A 24,220-nucleotide genomic window follows, 5' to 3' on the forward strand; every position below is an offset into this window, starting at 1 on the left:
AGGCTGAGGCTGGGCTCAGTGACCTCAGGAGGACAGTTCATTGGTTTGGAATCACCCACAGAGCTTGTGGACATAAGAGTGCCAGGCCCACCTTCAGTCTCAACTTAGTAGTAGGTCTGCAGTGGGGCCTGAGCTCTTCAGATAACAGAGAACAGGGTTTCCTGGCTGTAGATTTCCTGTAAAGAGGTGTGGAGCTTGGTGGGAAATACAGGGAACTATGAAAGCCCTCACTAGGCACAGAGGAAATGTACTCGGTCTGCTGGGAGCTTAAGGTCTGTCCAGAAGACTCCTCTGGTCTATTCGTAATTAACCTGTCTCATCTTTCAGGTCACTGTTTTCATGACTGTTCTACTTCAATGTCTACCTGGACCACATTTACAGGTAGCCCTGGTCTCTTGCCTATGACACCTGTACTTTTCCTTGTTCCATCTAAGCTGGGCCTTCCCTTTCTGTGCTGAGCTCTGATTTCTTTCCAGGCATTCCATTGAGCTTTCATTTCCAATCTACTTCTAGTCACTACATGGGCCTCTCTGCTCTCCCAGGCTCCATAGAGGGTGGCCAGGAGCATTTCCTTGGTTTCTGTCCTCCATGAGCACACTGCCAATTGTGTAAACTATTACATGTCCCTCAGGCACATAGAGTAAAGCTCACTCCCGTGTATCCGTCTTCACCTTGTTGTTTGCAGCTTCCTACCCCAAACTAGCCTGTTCCGTTTGAATTGAAGCCAACCATGAGTGCAAGAAACACCATGATTTCATGTACTGCTGAGAAATACAACATTCTGCTAATTAAACTAGGCCCAGCTGTTGAATTCTTCAGCCTGAAATGTCAACCAAGAGTCTGGATCTGCTGGCCATTTCCTTATTCTTCGAGGTTTATCTCAATGCACCACCTGCCCTGCCAAAGCTGGACCACTTCCTTAAGGATTCATACCATTCATCCTAAGTGAGAACATCATCTCATGTCTGGTATTACAGAGGCTCAATACCAGGTCAACACCACTGCCTAAGACAGTGTCTTACTTACATTTGTATCTCACTGTCCTGTAGGCCTAGCTGGGTTGGTCTCTCCTCAGTGAAAGCTAATAATTCAGTAACATGAGCTGCATGGCTTGCATACATTCCTTGTAGTCTCCCCACCCACCTCCCTACCCTTGGACAAACACAAAGAAGAAAATTAGAATTCTTTAATATTATTCCATTTCCATTAGTCTGAGAAGAAACCAGGTTCTATAAGCTGAATATGATGAGAAAATAGAAAAAGCTGAAATGTTAAAAACTGCTACTCTTTGGAAGTGAGCCTGAAGCGTTCTGTCAAAACTCCATGGAGAGGAAAGAGGCTTTTCTCTCTGGCTCAGGGTCTCCTAGCTTGATGGTGACCACTAGGGAGGAGCGAACAGTTTCCATGTACGTCACATTGCTGGGTCAGATCACCATCTTACTCTAACAAGGATGACAGGATGCTATTGATAAAGGAAATGTCTTCTGGGGAAAAAAAAGTAGGCAGGTATTGTAACTGTCCCTTGAAAGCACAGTAGGAGGTGAAAAACTAGGGTTGTCATTCCCCTCAGTGATTAATGGGGATTATATTCATTTATGCTGTGATCACAAAACATGTCTACATTGGAAATCTCAGCCATGTGTCTATCACTTCTGCTTTGCTTCCAGGTTATTGGTAAGGTGTAGTCCCTTGAACAGAGCCTAATGGCTTCCACTCTCGTATTGGTCTACATGGAAAGAATCTGGTACCCCAGCCTTCATCAGCAAATGGGCCTCTTGGATCATGTAAAAGGCCACTGGGACGAAATGGGTGACTTCAGGATGGTCTTTGTGGGAAGGAATGTGCGGGAGTACAGGGGGACAAAGAGAGCACAAAGCACAATAGGAAGATTCCTGTTTCCAGAAACAGGAATCTAGTGCCTGCTGTTCTTCTCACGCTCCCAGTCATGGAAGGGACAGGGCACTAACTAGTCAGAGGGTTGTAATCTCAGAAGAAAGCTGATGGAAGGAGATTAATTAGTTCATCAGTGACAGGTGAGCACAGGCAGTGGCCTGGCTGCTCTCCCGGGTGCCTCACTTGACCTTCCGCAGGTGATGGAAACTCTGCACAGTCCTTTCCACGGCCTCATCCAGGGTGACCACAGGCTGGTAGCCAATGACCTTTTTAGCCTTCTCACAGCTGTAGTAGTGGAATGTGCCTGCCAGTGCGACCCGCATCGGTGTGAAAGTAGGGTGGAGCTGGATGACAGGACTGAGCACCATCACCAAAAGAGACAGCAGGAGGGCCAGGTAGTAGGCCACCCAATAGGGGATGTGATACTTGGGAGCCTCATAGTTGAGGCCTGTGAGGATACGAGACAGGAACGTCCAGAATGGGATGGGTTCATCGTTGGTGATGTGAAATGCCTGGTGAAGGAACAAGAAGTTAGAATCTTCTGCCCTGCAGCCGGGGCCCCCTAAGCTCAGCCACACTCGGCAGCTCAACTCATAACCTATTGTGGGAAAACAGCTCATTCCGTGTCAGTCACAGCTCTTTGTCAGAACAGCTGAACAATGAGGTGAATGAATATGAGACCTCCCCATGTACTTAGATGCTATAGTGTATGACACAGTCTACCTTCAAGTCTGCAAATGGACAGCATTCAGGCGTGGGGAGGGAAGGCAATGCAAGCTAGATGTATGATTGCAGAATTATAAGTGAACTTGGAAAGGTTATGTTTGTTAATTTCATTATTGCTCATGGTAAAACTGATCTCATGTCCATATCACATTCGCAAAGATGCTATGCTTATTTTAGAGCAAGCCACACAAAACCCTATTCCCAACCAACCCTAAGATAATGAGTGGGAAAACAGCACACATTCAGAATAAAGGAAGACTGAAAATAGAGGGATTCCAAATTCAGGAGTGAGAAACAAGAGAAAACAGGAAACCCTGGGGTCAGGGGACTAAGCAGGTTTATCAATTTCTGCTCTGCATGCTGCACACAAAAGTCCAAGAGATTCAGATCTGTCGCCCAATGGAGGGGGTGACAGCAGTGTGAGCATGTGTGACCCAACACAAAAATAGACACTGGAGGGTGAAGTCGGAGAAACAGTCAGGAGTACACACCCTGCCCAATGGATATGGGATCCAGCTTGGGGTGCTTACACTGACAGACAGGCTCCACTGAGAACAGGATCCTGAGTCTTTGGGCAAACCCAGCTCATTGGCTCTGGCATTTTGGTTAGCCCAAGATATGTGATATATGATAATACAGAACTCCCAACTAGAGGGCCTCCATTGTGGCCAATGGGGGCCTTAAAGTGCCCGGAGAAGCAGGTGCCTTACCTTCCCGCCCAGGGTTGCATCGTGGGAGAGGCGCTCTGCAGCCAGGATGTGTCCATGAACCACATTCTCCACAAAGGTGAAGTCCACTAAGTTCTCCCCATTTCTGTAGATGTACAAGGAATGGCTCAGTGAGAATGGGAGTAATTGGCTGCGAGCTCAGCAGAGCTCCTGGACATGGGCATTTCCGAGACTGCCATCTACAGCACAAGTACTTTGAGAGTGCTCACCATGGCCCATCTGGATGCCTGTAACAGATGAGGGCCCTAGACCAGGAGTTCTAGGGCCAACAATGACTGTGGAAGCTTAGTGTCCTTGCCTACATCATTCCAGTATGACCAGCACCAAAGGGGAAAAAAATAAACGGAAAGGAGGAGGAACAAAAGAGATGGAGGAAAAAGACATGTTTGGGAGACAGTCACACTTACTGTCAGCTCTAGGGCCCGTGGCCATCTGTTCTCCTTGGGAAGGACTGTAACATCTGAAATTTCCTTCTAGATGCAAATAGTCAGGGCCTTAATCCTTGACTCTAAGCCAATTGTTACCCCTCTGAGGCTCACTTTCCTTACTTTCCAAACATGAATAGAAAGGTTTTTCCCAGCCTGCCTGAGAGGATACAGAGATACAAGGGAATAGTGTCCTTCCAAAACTTATGTCCCTCTGGAGCCTATGAATGTGACCCTAGGTAGAAATTAAGCCTTGCACATTTAATTAGCTAAGGTCATTATGGAGCAGGATGAGCCTTAAATCCAATGACTGATGTCTTTATAAGAGGAAAATTTAGACAAAGAAATGAAAGATGACAGCCATATGAAAACTGTAACAGAGTGAGGAGTGATGGATGTACTGAAAAGCAAGGAGCATGAAAGATTGATAGCCATCACCAGAAGCTTAGATAGGCCTAGAACAGATTCTTTCACACAGCTGATAGAACTAACCTTTCCAATATCTGCATTGTGGATCTCTGGCTTCCATAACTGAGAAATTCAATTTCTATTTTTTTGGCCAGTCCTGGGGCTTGAACTCAGAGCTTGGGCACTGTCCCTGAGCCTCTCTGTGCTCAAGGCTAGCACTCTACCACTTGTGCCACAGCACCACTTCTGGCTTTTTCTGTGTATATCGTACTGAGGAATCAAACCCAGGGCTTCGTGCACGCTAGGCAAGCACTCTACCACTAAACCACATTCCCAGCCCACAATTTCTATTGTTTTAAGTATTATGTTTGTGGTAATTTATTATGGCAGCCTGAGAAAATGAATATATAGTAAGACGTTACTCAATGTGTGTCCCCTCAAGGTCTGCATGTTGGAATCTAATCTCAACTGTGTTGGTATTAAGAGGTGGGGACTCTGATGCTGACTAGGCCATGAGAGCGCTGCCCTCATGAATGTGATCAGTGCCCTTATAAAAGAGGCTTGAGTGAGCCTGCTTTTCTGGTGCCACGTGAGGATACACAATAGGGAACTCTATGCAGAACAGACTCTTACCTGACAGCAGACTTGTTGATGCAGTGCTTTCAGAGTTCTTGGCCTTTAGCACAGTGAGCAATTACATTTCTGCTGTTGGTTAAGTGACCCAGGTTGAGGTATTTTGCTCCAGCAGCCTGAATAGTCTAAGACACTAACACCATTCACAAAGTGTTCTCTGCATGTGTGTTCACCCGGATCAGGGAGTGCTGGAGAAGAAATGGGGCCTACTTACCCTATCATGAATTTCATCTTGCCCTTCTTCGCTGCCTCAACAAGGATGGGGACCAGCTGAGGATCCCTTGGGCCAAAAATGCCATGAGGTCGGATGGCTATGGTTAAGAAATTCTTCTCAGGATCATTGGCATCTAACACTGCCTGAAAAAAGAGAGCAGAAGAAGATGTCCATTGTGAACTCTCAGCCTGAGTCAAGATGGCACATCGCTGGCTGGGCAGCACATGGGACGCACACAGGCAATGTGGTCTGCATGTATATAGACTACCAGGCTTCCTGGTTATCTGCCTTGGGATAAGTCACAGTAGCCACTGGTACAAACAGGATGAAACAGGAGACTGCTAGATAAAACCCAGCAAGACTACATTGAAAGCCTAGATTTGGATTCAAAGACTAGAATGTACAGATGCATCCAGCAGATGGACCGTGGCAGCAGTCTGTGGAAAACATGTGAGCGTTCCTGTTCATGAGTCAGCCATGAGCCTCAAGTGAGGCGGTCACCATCCAAAGGACTCCTGACTTAAGTGACATGTGCTGGCTGCACATCTCCCCCAGGCTCAGGATGCTCAATCCATACTGAGTGTACTGCCTTGTAGGAGAGGACTCACACAAACCAAAGTGGGCTCAGAAGATGCATCTGAGAGGGCTGAGGGTGTGAAGTTCATGGCTGGGAGAAACAGGGCAACAGCAGGTCACCAAAAGACATGAGCTGCAAATACTCTGGAGGAGGCAGCTGTTCTTTCTGTCACCATTGCAGAGAGGGAGAGAGGGGTGGGCGGGGAGAAAGAGAGAGAGGGGCGGAGAAGGAGAGGGGGAGAGGGAGAAGGAGAGACAGAGAATGAATGCATTCTGTGAGGTTGTATGGAATGCTAGAACACAAGGCCACAATCATCATGCATCACATAATATTTTAGTCAACAACAGATGCATATAGCATAGCATGGTGGTCACTTAGGAATGTATTATCTAGGCTGGGTGTCAATGGCTCACGCCTGTAATCCCAGCTACTCAAGAGGCTGAGATCTGAGGATCGTGGTTCAAAAGTCAGCCTAGGAAGGAAAGTCTGTGAGACTCCAATAAACCACCAGAAAACAGGAAGTAGTACAGTGACTTCAGTGGTAGAGCACTAGCCTTGAGCTAAAGAGCTGAGGGACAGTGTTCAGGCCGAGTTCAGGCCCCACAACTAACAAAAAAGAAAGAAAGAAAGAAAGAAATGTATCATTGAGGATGATCTTAGTTTGTCTAAGTGCATGATGTTTCCACAGTGTCAGAAATCAACTTACAATGCATTCCTCAGAAGCTGTGAGCACTGTTAAGTGACGCAGGGCTATACAGAGCAATGGGTTTTGTGTCTAAAGAAAGACAACTTCCTGAAGCATTTGTTCCATGCTCGGTTAAAAAAGGGATTATAATGACTTCTAGCTGAATACCACAAAGCCCATGCCAGTGAGACTGATGCCATCTGCCTGGAGCTGCTGAGCCCTGGTGAGTTCAGCTGTGGGTGGGAGTCCCAGCACCCCAAGAGGAGAGTTTATAGTTTTTCTGGGATAACTAAAGTTGTTTCAGGGCCCACAAAAGGCTTTGGAATGAGAGCTAGTGAGAGTGCCATGGCACATGTAGGCACAGTCTAGACGCAGGATGTCAGCTTCCTAAAGGGCACTCTTGGTTTGGGAAGACTCTCAAGTCCCCTGACATAGATTCTGCTGTGACTTTGTGAGCTGAAAGTAACTGAACAGTTGTGAGTTACGAGAGTGTCCAGCAGCATAGGTGGCCTAGTATTGGTTCTGTATCAAGCTCCATTTCAGTAAGTACTCATTTGGCGAGAAAAGCTCAGTGGGAGCGATATACTGCAAATGTTGAGGAGAGGTACTTAGTGAAGGCCAACTGTCTGCAGTTCAGGAGCAGCCAGTGTCTCCAGGTTATGATGAACTGAGGGACAGGCTGTGATGGACATGAAGAACTTTCCTGGACCCCTGGCAGCCTCAACCAAGATTGCTGGTAAGCTAGCCACATGAAAATCAGGTGTCCCTGGATGAAGTCTCTTGATCCCAATATAAATCAGTGTCCTCATGTGTAATCTGACAATAGCAATAGTGCCCTAAAAGGACCCTTGTGAGGCTTAAAGGAGACAATCCACAGAAAATACAATACTCTTAGACTGCATTAAGCTATTCTATTCTTTTTTTATTTTTTTTTGGTTGGTCCTGGGGCCTGAACTCTGGGCCTGGGCGCTGTCCCTCAGCTCTTCAGCTCAAGGCTCTACCACTTGAGCCACAGCGCCACTTCTGGCTTTTTTTTTCTTTTTGCTTATGTGGTGCTGGGGAATCGAACCCAGGGCCTCATGCATGCAAGACAAGCACTCTACTACTGAGCCACCTTCCCAGGCCCTCTATTCTTATTTTTAAATTCCATTTTACCCACATATCTTAATTTCAAGGTTTGTCATTTGGGCCTCAGACTACTAACTTCCTATGTTCATATGCATTTTTCTTAGAAATGTAAACCCTTCAGCTGTCCACTTATTCGACCAATTCAAAATACGTACTTTCTCCTGTAAGATCTTAGTCTCTGTGTAGTAATCAATGGGCTTCATGGCATAAGGCAGGTCTTCAGTTCCATTTTTTATATCGGTGCCCTCAAAGATGACACTGGCACTGCTGGTTAAAATGAGTTTCTGGCAGAGGAAGATTTAAAGGAAAACATGTCAGGAATGATTACAATGCCAACAGCTCAGGGGTCATGGATGAGCAAGAGTGAAACGGCACCTCTTTCCTAGTCCCAACTTTCTTTCCCAGCCCCACTCACGAAGCACTCTGTACAAGTCATTAGTCAGAGCACATTTCATATCTTCTAAAGTGAATTCACCGGTCAATACTCTCACATCTATGCGGGTTCCAAACACATTATAGCATTACAATCTAAAACAATGAATTTCATGGTTTTATTCTCATCGCCATAAACTTCTAGGGAGATGTCTATCGGTAATAGCTCACTGGTTAAGCCAGGTACTGGTGGTTCACCCCTGCAATCCTAGCTACTCAGGAGGCTGAGATTTGAGGATCATGGCCCAAATCCAGCCTGGGCAGAAAAGTCCCCATGAGACTCAAGCTGGAAGTGATGCTGTGGCTCAGGTGGTAGAACGCTAGCCTTGAGCACACAGAGGCTCAGGGACAGTGCCCAGGCTCAACCCCAGAACCAGCAAACAAAAACAAAAAAATAATAAAAAAAACAACCCCGTTCACTGGTTAGTCTGATACTAACCTTGCATGTAAACACACATGTACAAACACATGTAAATATATGCATATGTGCCCGCATGTAACTTTAGAAATGCTTTCCAAGCACGGCACTTGCCTAGCACCTATGAAGCCCTGAGCTCAATCCCCTGAAGCACATCCAAAAAGAAAACAAAATTAAAAGAAAAGAAGAAAGCTATTACAGCCCTCAGCTTTTGGTTCAGAGTAGCTCATCCAACACTAAACACCATCAGATCACATCACATCTTTACCACTTTTACTCAAAATTCTTCTAGAAATCCTAGCCAGAGTGGTGGGATAAGATAAACACAGAATTGTAACAATTTGAAAAGAAGAAATCAAAGTGCTATCATTCCCAGACAATAAAAATATCTACACAGAAAACATAGGCAAACATATAGAAAATACTAGAATGGAGCAAAGTTATGGAATTCAAATTCAGTATGCAAAAATTAATCATGTGCTTAAACATACAGAAAACATTAGAGTTCAGCAAAGTTATGGAATCCAAATTCAATATGCAAAAATTAACCATATTCTTACATTTTAGCAATGATTGAAAATGTAATATAATAACCAGTCTTAAACATTAGCCATAGTTAAACATGTAGTTTAAAATAAAGTATCAAAAATGAGATACACAGGCATAAATGCAATGAAAGGCATGCAAAACCTTTATGAAATACAATATAAAACTGCACTGAAAGGCATTAATTAGAGAGCTGTCTCATACGGATAGCAAGACTCAGTATTTGGAAGATTATGAAGTCTGTGTGAAATTACCTAGTTCAGTACAATTACAACAATCCCAATTGAGCCCCAGTGGCTCACACGGACAATCCTAGCCATCTAGGAGATCTGTAATCACCACATACCGAGCCCCATGCTGAGACCTGGACTTTCTGGTAAAGGCACATGTAGAGGCCAGTGTTGCTGAAGGGAGAGCCCAGGAAGAGGCTCAGGCAGGACAAGAATACCTATGACAAGCTGCTTATAGTACGTAGCAGCTTCTTACTGTACTGATGGAAGGCCACAAGACTTCTTTGGCTACCTGTTCTTGCTGGGCCAGTGGATAATAAATATGCTGGCAACTAGAAGAATACTCACAAGGAGCAAAGCCCCCAGATCCCTGCAAATTTTGCTCCTAGTTAAGGGTAACTAGGAGCCTTGTGGCACACACCGTCAGGGAGCTGTTACACTCAGTGGTGGGAGTGCTGTCAAGGCCCCCTGAGGACCAGAATTGCTAACAGTGCAGCAAGCTACCATCTGGTGGGAATGCATATCCCCCCAAGCCTGAATCATACATTTCTACTTGCTATAAGCAAACACAGTATTTTTCCTCCTCCACATTTACCATCTAGGTGCTCTACTACTGAGCCATACCTACAGCCCCATTTTTCACTGGTTCCTTTTGAGATAGGGTCTGGACTGCAAACCATCTATATTAGTCTTCCTATCTTAGCTGAGATGACAGGCATATGCTGTTATATCTAGCTTCCCTCTGCTGAGATGGATGGAGTCTTGTGGACTTTTCTGTCTGGGCTAGAACCTTGATCCTCCCAATCTCAGCTTCCTACGTAGGTTTGGATGACAGCTGAATGCCATTGTACCCAGCTATGGGTTACAAATGAGTCTTGGAAACTTTCTTCCAGGTTGGCCTCAAACTATGATCTTCCTGTTTTCAGCTGCCCAAAAACCTAGGATTATAGGTGTGGGCCACTGGCACCTAATAATGTTTTTCTCTTTTAAAGCATAAGGAGGAGGGTGGGTTGGGGATGGGGGAGAGATGGGAAGGGTTGGGAAGGGGAAACAAAGGAGGAGGCAACAATGCTTGATAAGAAATGTACTCATTACCTTGCTCATGTAATTGTAACCCCTCTGTATGGTATTTTCACAATTTAAAAAAATGTCAAAAAATAAAAATAAAAAAATAAAACATAAGGAAAGCTTGGGAAATGGAGCTGTGGCTCAAGTGGTAGAGTGCTAGTCTTGAGCAAAAGAGCTCAAGGACAGTGCCCAGGCCCTGAGTTCAAGCCCTAGAACCAGATGGCACGTGTGCACGTGCACATGCGCACACACACACACACACACACACACACACACACACACACGCACGCACGCACGCACATGCACATGCATGTAAAGCCTGGAAAACAATGTGGTGGGCCTTCAAAAGGTTAAACAGAGAATTACTCTATGGCCAAGCTCAGGAATCTCACTTCTGGGTATAGACTTAAAAGAATTGAACACAGAGACTGGGACAGGTATTTGCACACCCATGTTCACAGTAACATTATTCGTAACAGCCCAAAGGTTAAAGGAAGACAGGTGTTCACTGATGGATGAAGGAAAATGAAGAAACGGTCATTCCTCAAAAGAGAAATTCTGACACATGCTACATCATGGATGAGCTTTGAAGACATCACACTAAGTGAAATGGGACTCACAAAAGGACAAATATTGTATGAGGCTACTCATGTGAATGTTGTAAAGTAGTCCGATTCATAAAGACACAGTGGTTGCCAGAGGTTAAGGGGAGGGAGTCATGATGACACTGTTTAAGAGGCATAGGATTTGTTAGGTAGGAAGGTAAGTTTTAGAGACAGATGGTGATAATGGTTGCAAAACAATGTGAACATACTTAATGCCATGGAATGGATACTACAAAATGGTTGAAAGGCATACTTAAATGGTCACGTAGACTATCACAATTGAAAATACAAGCAATGGCTAAATTTCCTAGCTCTTTGATCAAAGAACCTAAGTCTTCAGATGGTCTATTTGTATGAAGATAGAATATTGAAAACCCAATTGGCCTTTGCAAGTGATCCTTCATGACCACCAGGGCTGAATTTCTAAGATCTTTACAACATTTAAGAGGAAACCCTGGGTGAGTGGAGGAAGACAATAAGTAGAATCCCCCCGCAGGCCACCGCATATTCCTGACAACACTCCCTGCAGTTCCCCTTACCTGAACCCCAGCCTTTCTGCAGGTTTCAATGACATTCTTGGTGCCAGTGAAATTCACCCTATAAAAGAGTTCCTTGTTGTTACTGGATGGTGGCGGTGATGCACAGTGGAAAACTGTGCTAACACCTTTCAGAGCTGGGTACAGGTCCTAGAAAAGCAAACAGAGACAAAAGAATCACTCTACCTTTGGGCAGGTCAACAGTCTTCTCATATTTTCACTCTCCAATCTATCGCTAGTAGGTCCCTTGCTGACTCAAAATTCTATAAACACAGAAACATACTCTTGTAAAAGAGTCAAGTAATACAGAAGTACATGGACAGAAACCAAGTTTTTGTTGGTCATAGGGCTTGAACTCAGGGCCTGTCCCTAAGCTCTTTTGCATAAGGTGAGCACTCTACCACTTTAAGCCACAGCACCACTTCCGGTTTTCTGGTGGTTAATTAGAGATGGGAGTCTTACACAGTTTCCTGCCCAGGCCGCCTTTGAACTTCAATCCTCAGATCTCAGCCTCCTGAGTAGCGAGGATTACAGGTGTGATGTGTGAGCCTCCAGCGCCTAGCAATTTAATTGATTTTAATTGTCCCTGCCCCATTAACTAGTTCCCAATAGAAATGGGTTTGGAGTATGAGAAGCCTGTGATACAGATGGATGCAATACCCCTCTACATGTTCAGGGGATCTAGCAGACAAAACTCCCACCTGAGGAAGGTGAATTCATAGACATATAGCTTTCCATGAAAAAGTCTCACACCATTCAAAACACTGTAACAAGCAATGCAAACATGTAGTTCTACCTGTGAAGCCAGGCAACATAGAAACCCAAAAGGTACTTAAAAGCAGGTATATTTAATTTGCTAATAAAAGGGAACCCTCCTGGGGGAAATGGCTAGTTGCAGATTGGAGGCAGGAAATACACAAGATACACAGCACAATCATGTAATATGAGAAGGTAAAGAAGTTTGCCAAGCTACTGGACATATGATAAGAGAGCCCCAAACCAACATGAAGAAGCTTCTGCTGGTCAAGAAGGGACAATATGATCATCAATAAGAATGAGAATTATTTAGGTGGGTGCTGGTGGCTCATGTTGTAATCCAGCTATTGAAGAGGCTGAGATCTGAGGATCATGGTTCAAAGCTAGCCTGGGCAAGGATGTCTATGAGACTCAATTTCAATAAACCACCAAAAAGCCAGAAGTGGAGATGTGGCTCAAGTGGTATAGCAGTAGCCTTAAGCAGTAAAGCTCAGGGGCAGTGACAGGCCCTGAGTTTAAGCCCCACTACTGGCACGTGCACACACACAAAACAGTAAGAGTTATTTATGAAACTGTGGCTGGAGTATAGCTCAAGGACAAGGCCTTGAGTTCAAGCCTTGGTACTGCAAAAAATATTTTTGTGTGTGTGTGAAACATTTAAGTAAAGGGAAAAATCAACCATTGAATCTGGGTCAGTTACAAAGATCTGAGTAACTGAAGAGAGAGTGATAGCATGCCACCATTTTTCTAAATCTTAATGAAGTAATGAATTCCAGGTCTGCCTCATAGTTTTCACCAGAATATGACAATTACAGATCATATGCCTTGTTTTACCATTGATTATTTTTGTCCCAATTTCCTTTCTCAGTACACACACAATTCATGTAGAAACCACTCGAGTCGGGTGCAGACCTCATGTATGTGTCCTGAAATTCTTCACCTGGCTCTTATGAACAAAGATGTTCTTTCAAATAAACAGAAAACAATGAACACAGAGAAGATCCCAACACATTGGATAATCTTATCCAACAATTACTCTAGTCTCAAGTTTCTCTGTCTTGACAATGTACTTTATAGTCATTTTTATTCTGGGGGGGGGAGGGGTCTCATATCCCATCACCTATTACATACTGTATTTGGCCCTTCTGTTTCTTCCATCTCTTTTAATCTGGAAAAATTTCCTATGTTTCTTTTTCTGTCTTTGCCAAAGGGTCAGATTGGCTACTTTACAGTCTGTCCATTAATTTGCATTTGTCTATTTCCGTATGATTCCATTAAGACATACTAGTTTGGGCAGGAATTGCATAGTAGTGTAGTATGTTGTCAGGACATGCATACCTTGGGTGGCACAGGTTTGTTCTATTGTTGGCAATGCTGTTGGATCATTTTATAAAAGGCTGAAAGAATTCGGCCACCCAAAAAGTACCTTTCCTCCTTGCATTATACTGATGCTCTCTGCCTGGACACCGCACAGCATGCTGGTGGCAAACGAGGGCATTCACCTTTTAGTATATACTCTTTATATTCATTAGTTGGCATTCGTCTGCAAAGTACAGTTTCCTTTTACCTGAAATGTTCATTTCTTTCTTTCCTTTTTTTTTTGGTTGGTCATGGAACTTGAACTCAGGGCCTGGGCACTGTCCCTGAGCTTTTTCATTCAAGGTTAGCCCTCTACCACTTTGAGCCACAGCACCACTTCCAATTTTCTGGTGGTTCATTGGAGCAGAACAATGAGGGAAAGGCGGGAGGAGTGAAGTCTGAGAGGCACATAGTGCCTGCGATATGCATTGTGTAGCCTTTATCACTTGCTCTAAATGGATTAGGCTGCCACTGAAGGTTTCTGCACAAAGAAGTGAAGAAGGGATCTAATTTCTGCATTAAAAGGATCCCTCTAACAGTGACAGATGATGGTGGGTTAGACCAGGGTGGCCGAATCAAAGGGGAAAGAAGTTGGTGAACTAAGAGCAGAGTCAGCAGTAGTCTACTGATAAACAAGATGGAAGGGATGAGAGAAAGGACTTTAGGATGAATCTAAGGGAAGACACTAGGCCATTTATGGACATGGGAAGATTACAGGAATAAGCTTGCTGTGCTAGGGGAGGAGGACGTGGCAGGGAGCTGGGTAAGCAGAAATGCCTGTGAGATATCCTGGCTGAGATAGTCAGAGGAGGGTATGAGAGCCATGTGTTACGCAGAGACAGCTGGGGTTTTAGAAGCTTCTAGACAGTACTTAATCTATGATCAGGAAGGGCTCACCATGAAAGTGACTGTAGTTGGGGAAGAAAAGGAGGTTAAAAAAAAGCCTAGGGCCTATGAAAGTTAGCAGTGACAGAGAAAAAGAGCTTGAGAAGGGGCAATCCTGAGGTTGGAAGAGAAATGACTAAGTATTACATCCTAGGAGACCAGTGAGGAAATCCAGAGACTGAAAACAGAAGGGGGATGCCAGGAATTGGAAGAGACATGGGAGGAGGAGTGAGAGAGAGAAGAGAGAGAGACTGAGGGAGGGAGGGAGGGAGAGAGGAGAGAAAGGAAAAAAGAGGGAGGGAGGGAGAAAGGGAAGGAGGGGGCAACAGGAAGTAGATGGGAAAAAAAGATTTTCTTTTGGGGTTATAAAAATGTTATAGAATTAGACTGAAGGATGTTTGCATAGCTCTGTGGATATACTGAAAAATACTATACTGCATGCTTAAAATTGTTTTGAAATTTATGGTTCATGAATTAGATCTCAATTAAAAGGAACTGGATACCCTATGCCTCAGCACCAGCGTGTTCCACAGCAGTGGATGGAACATTCTAGCCCATGACATGTGTAGCAAAACCTTCCTGGTAAGGCTTTCTTGACACCCAGCCCCTTCCGCTCACTAAGGCATGGACAGCAGCTGTTTTAGCTCTCCTATGACATTCGGTGTCCCCTCCCTATACCCCCCCCACATACACACACATACATATTCATTGGGAGTAATGAAAATGTTGTATGTGTTGTTTCCCATAATTTTTAACACTCTTAAAAGGAGGTTTTTTTCCAGGCACTAAAATTGTCACATGGTTTCAGTGTCTGACCCCAGAGCACAGAAGTACTTGGGAAGATCAGAAAGGCTACAGGGGCCATTACCTGTTGGCTGCAGAGGTCACCCAAAAAGAAGTGCACACGGGGATTGTCAAATCCTTGGCGAATATCGAAGACATTCACAGTATAGCCTCTTGCCAGCAACTGCTCCACCATGTGCTGTCCCAGGAACCCAGAGCCTCCTATCACTGTACACTTCTTCACCTATGGAAAGAGACGGATGGCAAGAGGACCAGTGGGATGAGAATCAGAAGCTATAAACTGCCCAGGCTCACACAGCACGAGCCACTGAGACAAGGGCAGGCACGTTTGCTTGTCTGAAACAGCCTGATAGCACTTCAGTGACTAGTACCACGACCTTTCTTGGGATCAACAAGGTGGGACAAGAGAATGAACTAACATATATTTGTTGGGTTTGATGGTACAATCCATGCTTTGGATCCAGGACAAGTGAATTAAACCACCTATAAATGTGATCCTTGGATGCTTTTCTCAGGCAAAAACTACAACAACAAAAACCAAAACATATACCCTCACAAAAACAAAGACGATAAGCTCCCCCTCAACAACAACAACAAAACAAACTAAACCAATCTCCAGCCATTTGAGAATGTGCCCAAAGCAGGCAAGAGAAACTGACAAGGAGAGAACACCAGACTGGAACCCGGTAGGCACACATAGGAATGGGTTACTGTGGGGAAGCTATAAAAAGAAAGGAAGACATGAAGAGCAATGAATTTAATTGCAATATAATCTTGAGATAAAGAGAATGATCAAGGCCACTGGGTATTATCCAATCCTTTTCATTTTACTTTGTTTTTAGCAGGCCTATTGTTTTCAGAGCAATTTTATACGGAATATGTATAAAAGACAAAAGTGCTCTTTTTTTTTAGTACTTTAAGTTTAGAACTCATTTCCTACAAAGTCAATCAGTGGGAAAAAAGGCTATTCTGAAAAAGATAAAAATTTGAAATTTGGTGACAATGGTAGTTTGGTATGATCTTTTTTCTGCTTGCCAAATAGCAACAAAACTTACATTACCTAAATGGAACTGCAGGTGGTAAGTGGCTTGAGCTAGAGGCCCAGAAGAGACCTTTCTCTGAGCTCCACATGAAGAACTAGGTGATCTGTAATCACATTTTTGTGTGTGTGTGTGCTGGTCCTGGAGCATGAACTCAGGGTCTGGGGGCTGTCATTGGGCATTCTCGCTAAAGGCTAGCATTCTACCACTTGAGCCATAGCTCCATTTCTACCTTCTTTGCTGGTTAATTAGAGATACTTTCCTGCCTGAGCTTGCTTTGAACCATGATCCTCACATCTTAGCTTCCTAATGTCAGTTGTAAGACTTGAACTCAGGGTCTGGGCACTGTCCTTGAGCTGTTTTGCTCAATGTTAGCACTCTACCACCTTGAGTCACAGTGCCTCTTCTGATTTTCTTTTTCTTTCTTTCTTTTTGCCAGTACTGGGGCTTGAACTCAGGGCCTGGGCACTGTCCTTGAGCCTCTCTGTGCTCAAACAACGCCACTTCTGGGCTTTTCTGTTTATGTGGTACTGAGAAATCGAACCCAAGGCTTCATGCATACTAGGGAAGCATTCTACCACTAAGCCACATTCCTAGCCTGGCTTTTGATTTTCTGGTGGTTAATTGGAGATAAGAGTCTCATGTACTTTCCTACTTGGGCTGGCTTGGATTCCCAATCCTCAGCTCTCAGACTACTCTTGAGTAGCTAGGACCATAGGCATGAGCCACTGGTGCTCAGCAACATGATCACTTTTTGAAAGTGTAACATTCATTAAAAGTTAATTTAAATAAACACCTCACCTGCATATCTATGTAAAGACACACTAGGAGGCCTGACTGGGCTCAGTAGTTCCTTCAAGTCCTTTCTAAGACTTGCAACACCAGGCAGATCTTAGGAAGCCTAGCGCTTGCTACTGCCTCCCTCTGGAAAAGGTTCTGCCTATCTACCAGGAAGCCTAGGGTACTCTATTGGACACCCTATGAAGACAAAGAGCTGTATCATGATAGCCCAACTACTATTTCCAGAAGCATGTGTGAGTCCTGAGGTCCTGTGACTGGAGCTACGAGTGAGACAGGGGAGACCAGTGGCCAGTCCCCCAGCTGTGCCCAGCCTAAACTGCAGTCAGGACCAAAGAAACTATTGTTTAAAAATTTAGGGCCTCCCAATTGCTCAGTTGGCACTCTACCACTTGAGCCATGCCTCCACTCTGGCTTTGAGTGGTTGAGATAAGAGTCTCACAGACTTTTCTGCCTGGGATAGCTTCCAACTGTGATCTTCCAGATTTTAGCCTCTTGAGTAGCTATTTAGATTACAGGTATAAGCCATAAGCTCCCAGCTGGATGTTCTTTTAAACCATTGCATTGTGATGTTATTTGCTATGCAGGAATAAGTAACTGATATATCTTAAATAAACATAGGTATCTTCTATAAAATATACCCAGTATTGACTAATTTAGTAAATGTATTAAATGTATTTTTTGGTGCCAGGGTTTGAACTTGGGGACTTATATTTCTTGCTTGGCTTTCTTGCTCATAGCTGGCACTGTATCCCTTGAGCCACACAGCCAGTCTGGCATTTTTTTCTGATTAATTGGAGATAGAGTATTATAGATCTGTTTTACTGAGCTGGCTTCAAATCATGATCTTCCAGTACTCAACCCCCTGAGTAGTTAGGGTTACAGGAGATCCACCAGCAGGCGGCTTTAAGTACATTCTTAGTATACTGGTCAATGTCAATGGCTTGCTAATATATATGGGCCTGACTTCCTCCTACCTGATTTTTGCTAACCTTTTTCATGGCAGTACTCACTTTGAGAATATCCTCTGTCAGAAGCGTCTGTGCCCCTCGGTCTCTGATTGGCTCACCAACTGCTTGTTCCATTGTGGTTCCAAGTACAGCTTTATGCAATCAACTTTTCTTCCTAAAGGCAGGGTTAGAGACAGACACTAGTGTTACACCTTTAGCTGTTAGTGTTTAGGCAGGTGCTGAATTTTCTTTTTCTTTTTTTTTCTTTTGGGGGGGGGGGTCCGGTCGTGGGGCCTGTACTCTGGGCCTGGGCGCTGTCCCTCAGCTCTTCAGCTCAAGGCTAGCGCTCTACCACTTGAGCCACAGCGCCACTTCCGGCTTTTTTCTTTTTGCTTATGTGGTGCTGAGGAATTGAACCGAGGGCCTCAGGCATGCAAGGCAAGCGCTCTACCACTGAACCACCTTCCCAGCCCTAGGTGCTGAATTTTCACAGATAGCTGAATCATAGCTGGAGCTGTTGGCTGAAGCACCCAGCTCATGTTCCTGTGAGGGAGGCCATGGCTGGGCCCATAATTCATCATAGACCTGGATTAGAGGCAAATTGGAAAGCAGTCAAATAACCTCATTTACCAGTTGCAACAAGGACGTTGTTTGAATTACAGCTTTTTCTATGACACTTACATGTCTCAATTATTCTGTCTCTTGGGGTGGTCATTAGATGGTACACAGGCTAGGAGTTCAGAGTTTAAGGGTCTACCCTTTTCATGAACTGTAAAAAGCTACTCCAGTAATTTATTAGAGATAAGAATCTCATGGACTTTCTTGCCCAGGCTGGCTTCAAACTATGATCCTCAGACCTTGGCCTCCTGAGTAGCTAGGATAATAGGTGAGCCACAAGCTACTGCTAAAGAGAACAGATGGCTACTACACATATTAAATGGGGATCAGTATCACTAACCCTGAGGGAAATGTAAATCAAAAGCACAATGAATGTTTCACATCCATTAGGAGGGCTACTATCTGGAGCCAAGAGGCAGAAAATAGCACATATTGGGAGAGGATATGGAGAAATTGGAATCTCTGTGTCCTGTCAAAGGTAATGTAAAATCCTGCAGCCGCTGTGGAAATGTGGTAGTTCCTCAAAAATGAAGCAAAGAATTACCATGTTACCAAATTCACTTGTGAGTATATATCCCCCCAAATGGAAAGTAAAGAGTTGGAACATACATTTATGCATTTATAAATGTGCACAGCAGCAAAATTTTCTTTTTTTGTTGGCCATGGGGCTTGAACTCTGGGCCTGGGGGCTGTCCCTCAGCTCTTCAACTCAAGGCAAGTGCTCTACCACTTGAGCCACAGTGCCACATCCAGTTTTCTGGTGGTTTATTGGAGATAAGAGTCTCATGGACTTTCCTGCCCGGGCTGGCTTTGAGCCGCAATCTTCAGAGCTCAGCCTCCTGAGTAGCTAGGATTACAGGTGTGAGCCACCAGTGCCTGGCTAGCAGCAATAATTTCTATAGTCAAAAGGTGAAAGCAACCTGGCTGTCTATTGATGGACAAACGGATAAACAAAATTCATTAGCTATCATGATGGATGTCCTTCCATCTTAAGATCAAAGGATGAACATTGAGAACATCATGCTACACAAAAAGCGCCAGCCACCAAAGAACAATACTAAATGTGCTCATATGGGGAACCCTTATGAAAGATCAAATTCAGAGACTGAGATTAGCATCTGGTGGGAGGTGGAAGGGGAATGACCAGACTTAGTTTTGCAGGATGAAAAGAGCTCTGAGGTGAATGGTGGTGATGGTTGTACCACAATGGGAAGGCGCTGCCACTCCAGTAAACTGTGATTAAAATGGTACATATTCTGTAATGTCACTTTTGCCAAGTATATACATAGAATAAGAGATCTCAGAATGATTAAGAAAAATACCCTAAAAAGGGGGGGGTGCATTGTGAAGGTTTACAGAGCAGAAGCCTCAGATCTGCTTCCTTTAGAATGTGAGTCTTCAAATCTTTAAAAACCAGGATGTGCACTTACCATCTCATTGTGATAATGTTCTAGGCTAGGAAAAAGAGACCTAACTCATACTGGTGACATTCACCTGCCTTACTACTCCCTTTGGTTCCTGATAGGATTCCATGAAGACAAGTGAGGGAGCCCAATCTGATTCCTGCTGAGAAAGTTCTCGACTACTTACTCCTAGATATAGAAGAAAGGCCATAAGCAGAAAAAGCATAGGGAGAGCAGGATCCCTAAGTTCAAGCCCCAATACCAGAAATAGAAAAAGAAGTGCAGTGGAGGCAGTGAGTGTGAGCTCATGGCCAGAGTTGATCTGCCTTTAAAAAAAAGAAACAAATGGAGCTGGGTGCCAGTGGCTCATACCTGTCATCCTAGCTACTCAGGAGGCTGAGATCTAAGGATCGCAGTTCAAAGCCAACCCAGGCAGGAAAGTCCGCGAGACTCTTATCTCCAATAGACCACTCAGAAAACCGGAAGTGGCACTGTGGCTCAAGTGGTAGAGCGCTAGCCTTGAGCTGAAGAGCTGAGGGATAGCACCCAGGCCAGAGTTCAGGCCCCACAACTGATTAAAACAAAAACAAAAACAAAAACAAATGGACAAACGCATGTCTACAAAAGACTCAGCTGATGGAGGGGCTGGGAAGTTGGCTCAGTGGTAGAGCGCTTGCCTTGCATGCCTGAGGCCCTGGGTTCGATTCCTCAGCACCACATAAGCAAAAAGAAAAAAGCCGGAAGTGGCGCTGTGGCTCAAGTGGTAGAGCACTGGCCTTGAGCTGAAGAGCTGAGGGACAGTGCTCAGGCCCAGAGTTCAGGCCCCACAACCGGACCAAAAAAAAAAAAAAGACTCAGCTGATGGAGTTGGGAAAGCAGAGTTTCATTACTACCACTGGGTGTGGAATCCCGATATGGAGAACTGAGCTGGGAACCTCCAGGAGTTACTTTATGCCAGCACATACTTTCACATACATTTACTGGAGAAAATACTGCAAAGCAGGAACCTTGTGAAAAAGAAATAAACTGCCAGGCAAACAAAACAAGCAACAAAAAGAAAATGAGTGAAGGCCTCTGTTTTCAGAATGCAAACATCTGATAAAGGGGAGGAAGCATGGATTAGGATCAGTGGTTAAGATGGCATTTGTCTTCAGAAGTCTCAGGTGACCCATTACTACACTGGGACAATCCAGGGACCTGATATGACCTTATATTTCAGTGTAGTTAGTCACTCTGTTCATTTCCTTTGAGAACTCAGAATGCCTAGTTTTGAATATACTCAGGAACCTTCAGCATGCCTGTGATCTCAGCTCCTGCTGTACCCTCTCCACAGTGAACTTCCCATTATCCTTCAAAGCCTAGCTTAACTGCCCCCTGTGCTCAGGCCCACTAGCTAGGAAAGATGAGCTGCTTCCTTGGCACCTACCTGCTCATAATGTGTTCATCCTAGGTTTCAATGGCTCTCTATTGGATTACTCCATTGCATCTGGTTAACACACAAGTAGAAAATAGCCACTGATTACCCAGAGCTGCTGTGACGCTAAATCAAGCCCCCAGGGATAAAAGCAGAGCTATAACTTGTAAAAGAACATGTGAGCGTTCATTCATTCATTCTTGCATTCACAAGCTACCAAAAGTCAGCTAGGCAAAAATCAAATAGAGCAGCAGGGCCTTCAAGGAGCCCACCCTACTGTGGGGGATCCAGGGAGTTACAAGGAATCAAAAGTGTTTGGTCACCAAGAAGAATAAGCCTGCAGAATATAGGTAGGCAGGTGGGTCGTGTGAGGTGGGAAGAATGAGTTGGTGGCATAGAGCCAGCATGTTTTGGAAGTTGTATCACTACAAGTGTGGAGCAAGACCGGGGGCAAAGTTGACAACATGAAGGGGCTATATACCCCTGGAAATCACAGGTTGTGGCAGAGTGCCACAGATCATCCTGGCTATAGTGTGAAGATGGATTGTAGGCCTGAGACAGCCAGAAGGGGAAATGACCATCATAAACCGGAGAAAAGCACTAATATTGTTTGAAGAGCTGCTAAATGTCAGGCCTTTCTAAATAGTACATATCCCATTAGGGTTCAAAAAGTATTCAATTAGGTAGACAGTTCCGATCTCACTTAATAAATAAGAAATAGGCTCAGAGAGGTCAAAGCAATTGCTCAGGGTCATATAGTTGGCACATAACCTAGGCAGAATTTGCATTTGTTACACCTACTGTCAGGCTGCTGCCCTGCTGATTGGGAAGCAAGGTGTGGTTAAGCAACTTTCCACCTGAGACAACCAATACAAAAAGAGGACTGGTTTATTTTGGCTCATGGTTTTAGAAGTTTTGGTTCATGATTACTTGGTCCTGATCTTTGGGTCTGTGGTGATAACAGTATATAATGCTGGGAGCATGTAGTGCAGGAAGCTGGCTGTTCAGTTCATGGTGGCCAGTAAGCAAAAGAAAAACGAGACTGAGTCCCATAATTCTTTTTTTTTTTGTCAGTCCTGGGGCTTGAACTCAGGGCCTGAGCTTCTTTTTGCTCAAGGCTAACACTCTACCACTTGAGCCACAGTGTCACTTCTAGCTTTTTCTGTGTATGTGGTAGTGAGGAATCGAACCCAGGGCTTCACGTATGCTAGGCAAGCACTCTATCACTAAGCCACATTCCCAGCCCTCATAATTCTTTTGAGAGCATGTTTCCCATGGCCTAACTTCTGTCCACTAAGGCCCCGCCCCTAAAGATTGTACAATCATCCTATAGCACTACAGGTTGGAGGCCAACCTTCAATAGATTGGCCTTTGAAAGACAATTAATTAAGAGCCAAACTACAGCACAGGATATGGAGACAGGAAGTCAGTAGGGTTAGCAGGCATGATCCTAGGCAGGAAGTTCATATGAACTTTACACTATAATGAGGACACTGACTATAAGCAGGACACTGACTTGACCAGAGCTGCTCATGAGGTGGATTAGCCTGGTAGATCAGGGCTGAGTACTGAGGTGAATGGTGGGAAAGTGGAGGACTAATGAGCAGTCATTCAGTCAAAGTTTACTAAGCAACTAACCTGTTCCTCTGGAGCATTAGAAATAAAGTAAAGGAAGATTCTTCTCCTGCAACAAAGAACAAAATACACCAGTTTCTGGTGGCTCAGCTTTTAATCTCAGCATCTCAGAAGCCTGAGATTTGCAGATCATAGTTCAAAGCTAGTGTGGGAAAGAAAATCCATGAGACTCTTATTTCCAACTAACCAGAAAAATTCTAGAAGTGGAGGTGTGGCCCAAATAGTATAGTGACAATCTTGAGGGAGGGTGCTAAAGCCAATGTCCAGTAGCTGCAGGGGACAAAGAGGAGAGGAGAGAGAGAAGAGGGAGAGAGGGAGAGAGGGAGAGGGGAAGGGGGTGAGACAGGGGGAAAGGGGGAGAGACAAAGAGAGAAAGAGAGAGAGAGAAGAGAGAGAGAGAGAGAGAGAGAGAGAGAGAGAGAGAGAGAGAGAGAGAGAGAGAGAGAGAGAGAGAGAGAGAGAGAGAGAGATGACAGAAGCTTTGGAACTGGGTTCACTGCAAAGGGGAAAAGTTCCATTTATGGAGTGCTAATATGTCCCAGCCTTCCCACAGCCCAAAAAACTTGGGCTAAATTTTTGCCCCTAAACTTAAAGGGCAGCAGATGATGGAGGACCCTGGATGTTCAGGTCCACGAGGGGGTTGCAATTTAGCCCACAACCTTTTAATTCTCGAAGCACATCACTTCCAAAATTTGGCTAAGTATGTACAGGAGGGGACTGTTCTTTTTTCTGGGTCAAACGTTTAGATGTCAAGCTGTATTCTGATGACCTCTCGACCCTCCATGCTAGCTGTCAGCCCTTTCATTTCCAAGAACCCCAGCTCACCACCCAGGCTGCCTAGGCTCACGTGAGACCTCAAGGGATTTTTTCTTAAAGGGATACGTTTCAAAGAAAAAGCGTCATCTGAATCTGCTCTCTGTAGATAGGAGACAACTCTACACCCCCTTTTTCCCCTGCAGGCTCTGAGCTGTCCTTGAGAATAGCCCTGGTCACATCTTTTCTGGCCCCTCCCTCATCCCTCAGACGTAGGTTATCCCACCCAGCCCTTCTCCCAGGCCTGTTGCCGATACAAAGTGGCTTCCAAGGGTGAGACAGTGACTCTTACCTGTCTGTAGATATCCTACAGGCCAGCCTCAGCTTGCTTGGGGCTAGTCCACAGTGCACTACTGGTCCGGAGCCTCCCTTTTCTCCGCGCCCGTGTGAGCCGAGAATCAGCCGAGCTTTCTCCAGCAAGGGGATTGGTCAAGTTTGGAGCCGGTTCAACCAATCAATCTTTTTATAGTGACCTCGTCCAATAAAGGCAGGC

The 24,220-nt window shown here is 44.7% G+C and overlaps 1 protein-coding gene across 4 annotated transcripts; it reads right to left on the reverse strand.

The window, feature by feature from the left end:
- Nucleotides 1–1,172: 1,172 nt before the first annotated feature.
- On the reverse strand, nucleotides 1,173–24,220 carry Nsdhl (NAD(P) dependent steroid dehydrogenase-like). 4 transcript variants are annotated; one of them, XM_070039551.1, is made up of 10 exons: nucleotides 24,020–24,220; nucleotides 22,918–22,963; nucleotides 21,292–21,351; nucleotides 17,908–18,019; nucleotides 15,121–15,279; nucleotides 11,256–11,402; nucleotides 7,573–7,701; nucleotides 5,028–5,170; nucleotides 3,330–3,432; nucleotides 1,173–2,405 (listed from the first exon to the last, which is right to left on the reverse strand). In XM_070039551.1, the coding sequence occupies exons 4-10, from the start codon at nucleotides 17,977–17,979 to the stop codon at nucleotides 2,073–2,075; spliced, it is 1,086 nt and encodes a 361-aa protein (XP_069895652.1). In that variant the 5' UTR covers nucleotides 17,980–18,019; nucleotides 21,292–21,351; nucleotides 22,918–22,963; nucleotides 24,020–24,220; the 3' UTR covers nucleotides 1,173–2,072. The 4 variants fall into 4 exon arrangements, with proteins under 4 accessions (XP_069895652.1, XP_069895653.1, XP_069895654.1 ...); XM_070039552.1 differs by lacking the exon at nucleotides 22,918–22,963; XM_070039553.1 differs by lacking the exon at nucleotides 21,292–21,351.

Source organism: Dipodomys merriami, unplaced genomic scaffold (genome assembly GCF_024711535.1).
Source record: "Dipodomys merriami isolate MVZ:Mamm:240054 unplaced genomic scaffold, mDipMer1.0.p SCAF_3, whole genome shotgun sequence".
NCBI lineage: Eukaryota > Metazoa > Chordata > Mammalia > Rodentia > Heteromyidae > Dipodomys > Dipodomys merriami.

What these genes read in the sequence shown, in the direction of transcription:
- Nsdhl (XM_070039552.1), bottom strand. Translation starts at nt 17,979, where the DNA reads ATGGAACAAGCAGTTGGTGAGCCAATCAGAGACCGAGGGGCACAGACG. An exon ending in AAGATGAAATTCATGATAGG is followed by an intron (nt 3,433 to 5,027) that starts GTAAGTAGGCCC and finishes GTACATCTACAG; the next exon opens with AAATGGGGAGAACTTAGTGG. An exon ending in ATGCAACCCTGGGCGGGAAG is followed by an intron (nt 2,406 to 3,329) that starts GTAAGGCACCTG and finishes TTCCTTCACCAG; the next exon opens with GCATTTCACATCACCAACGA.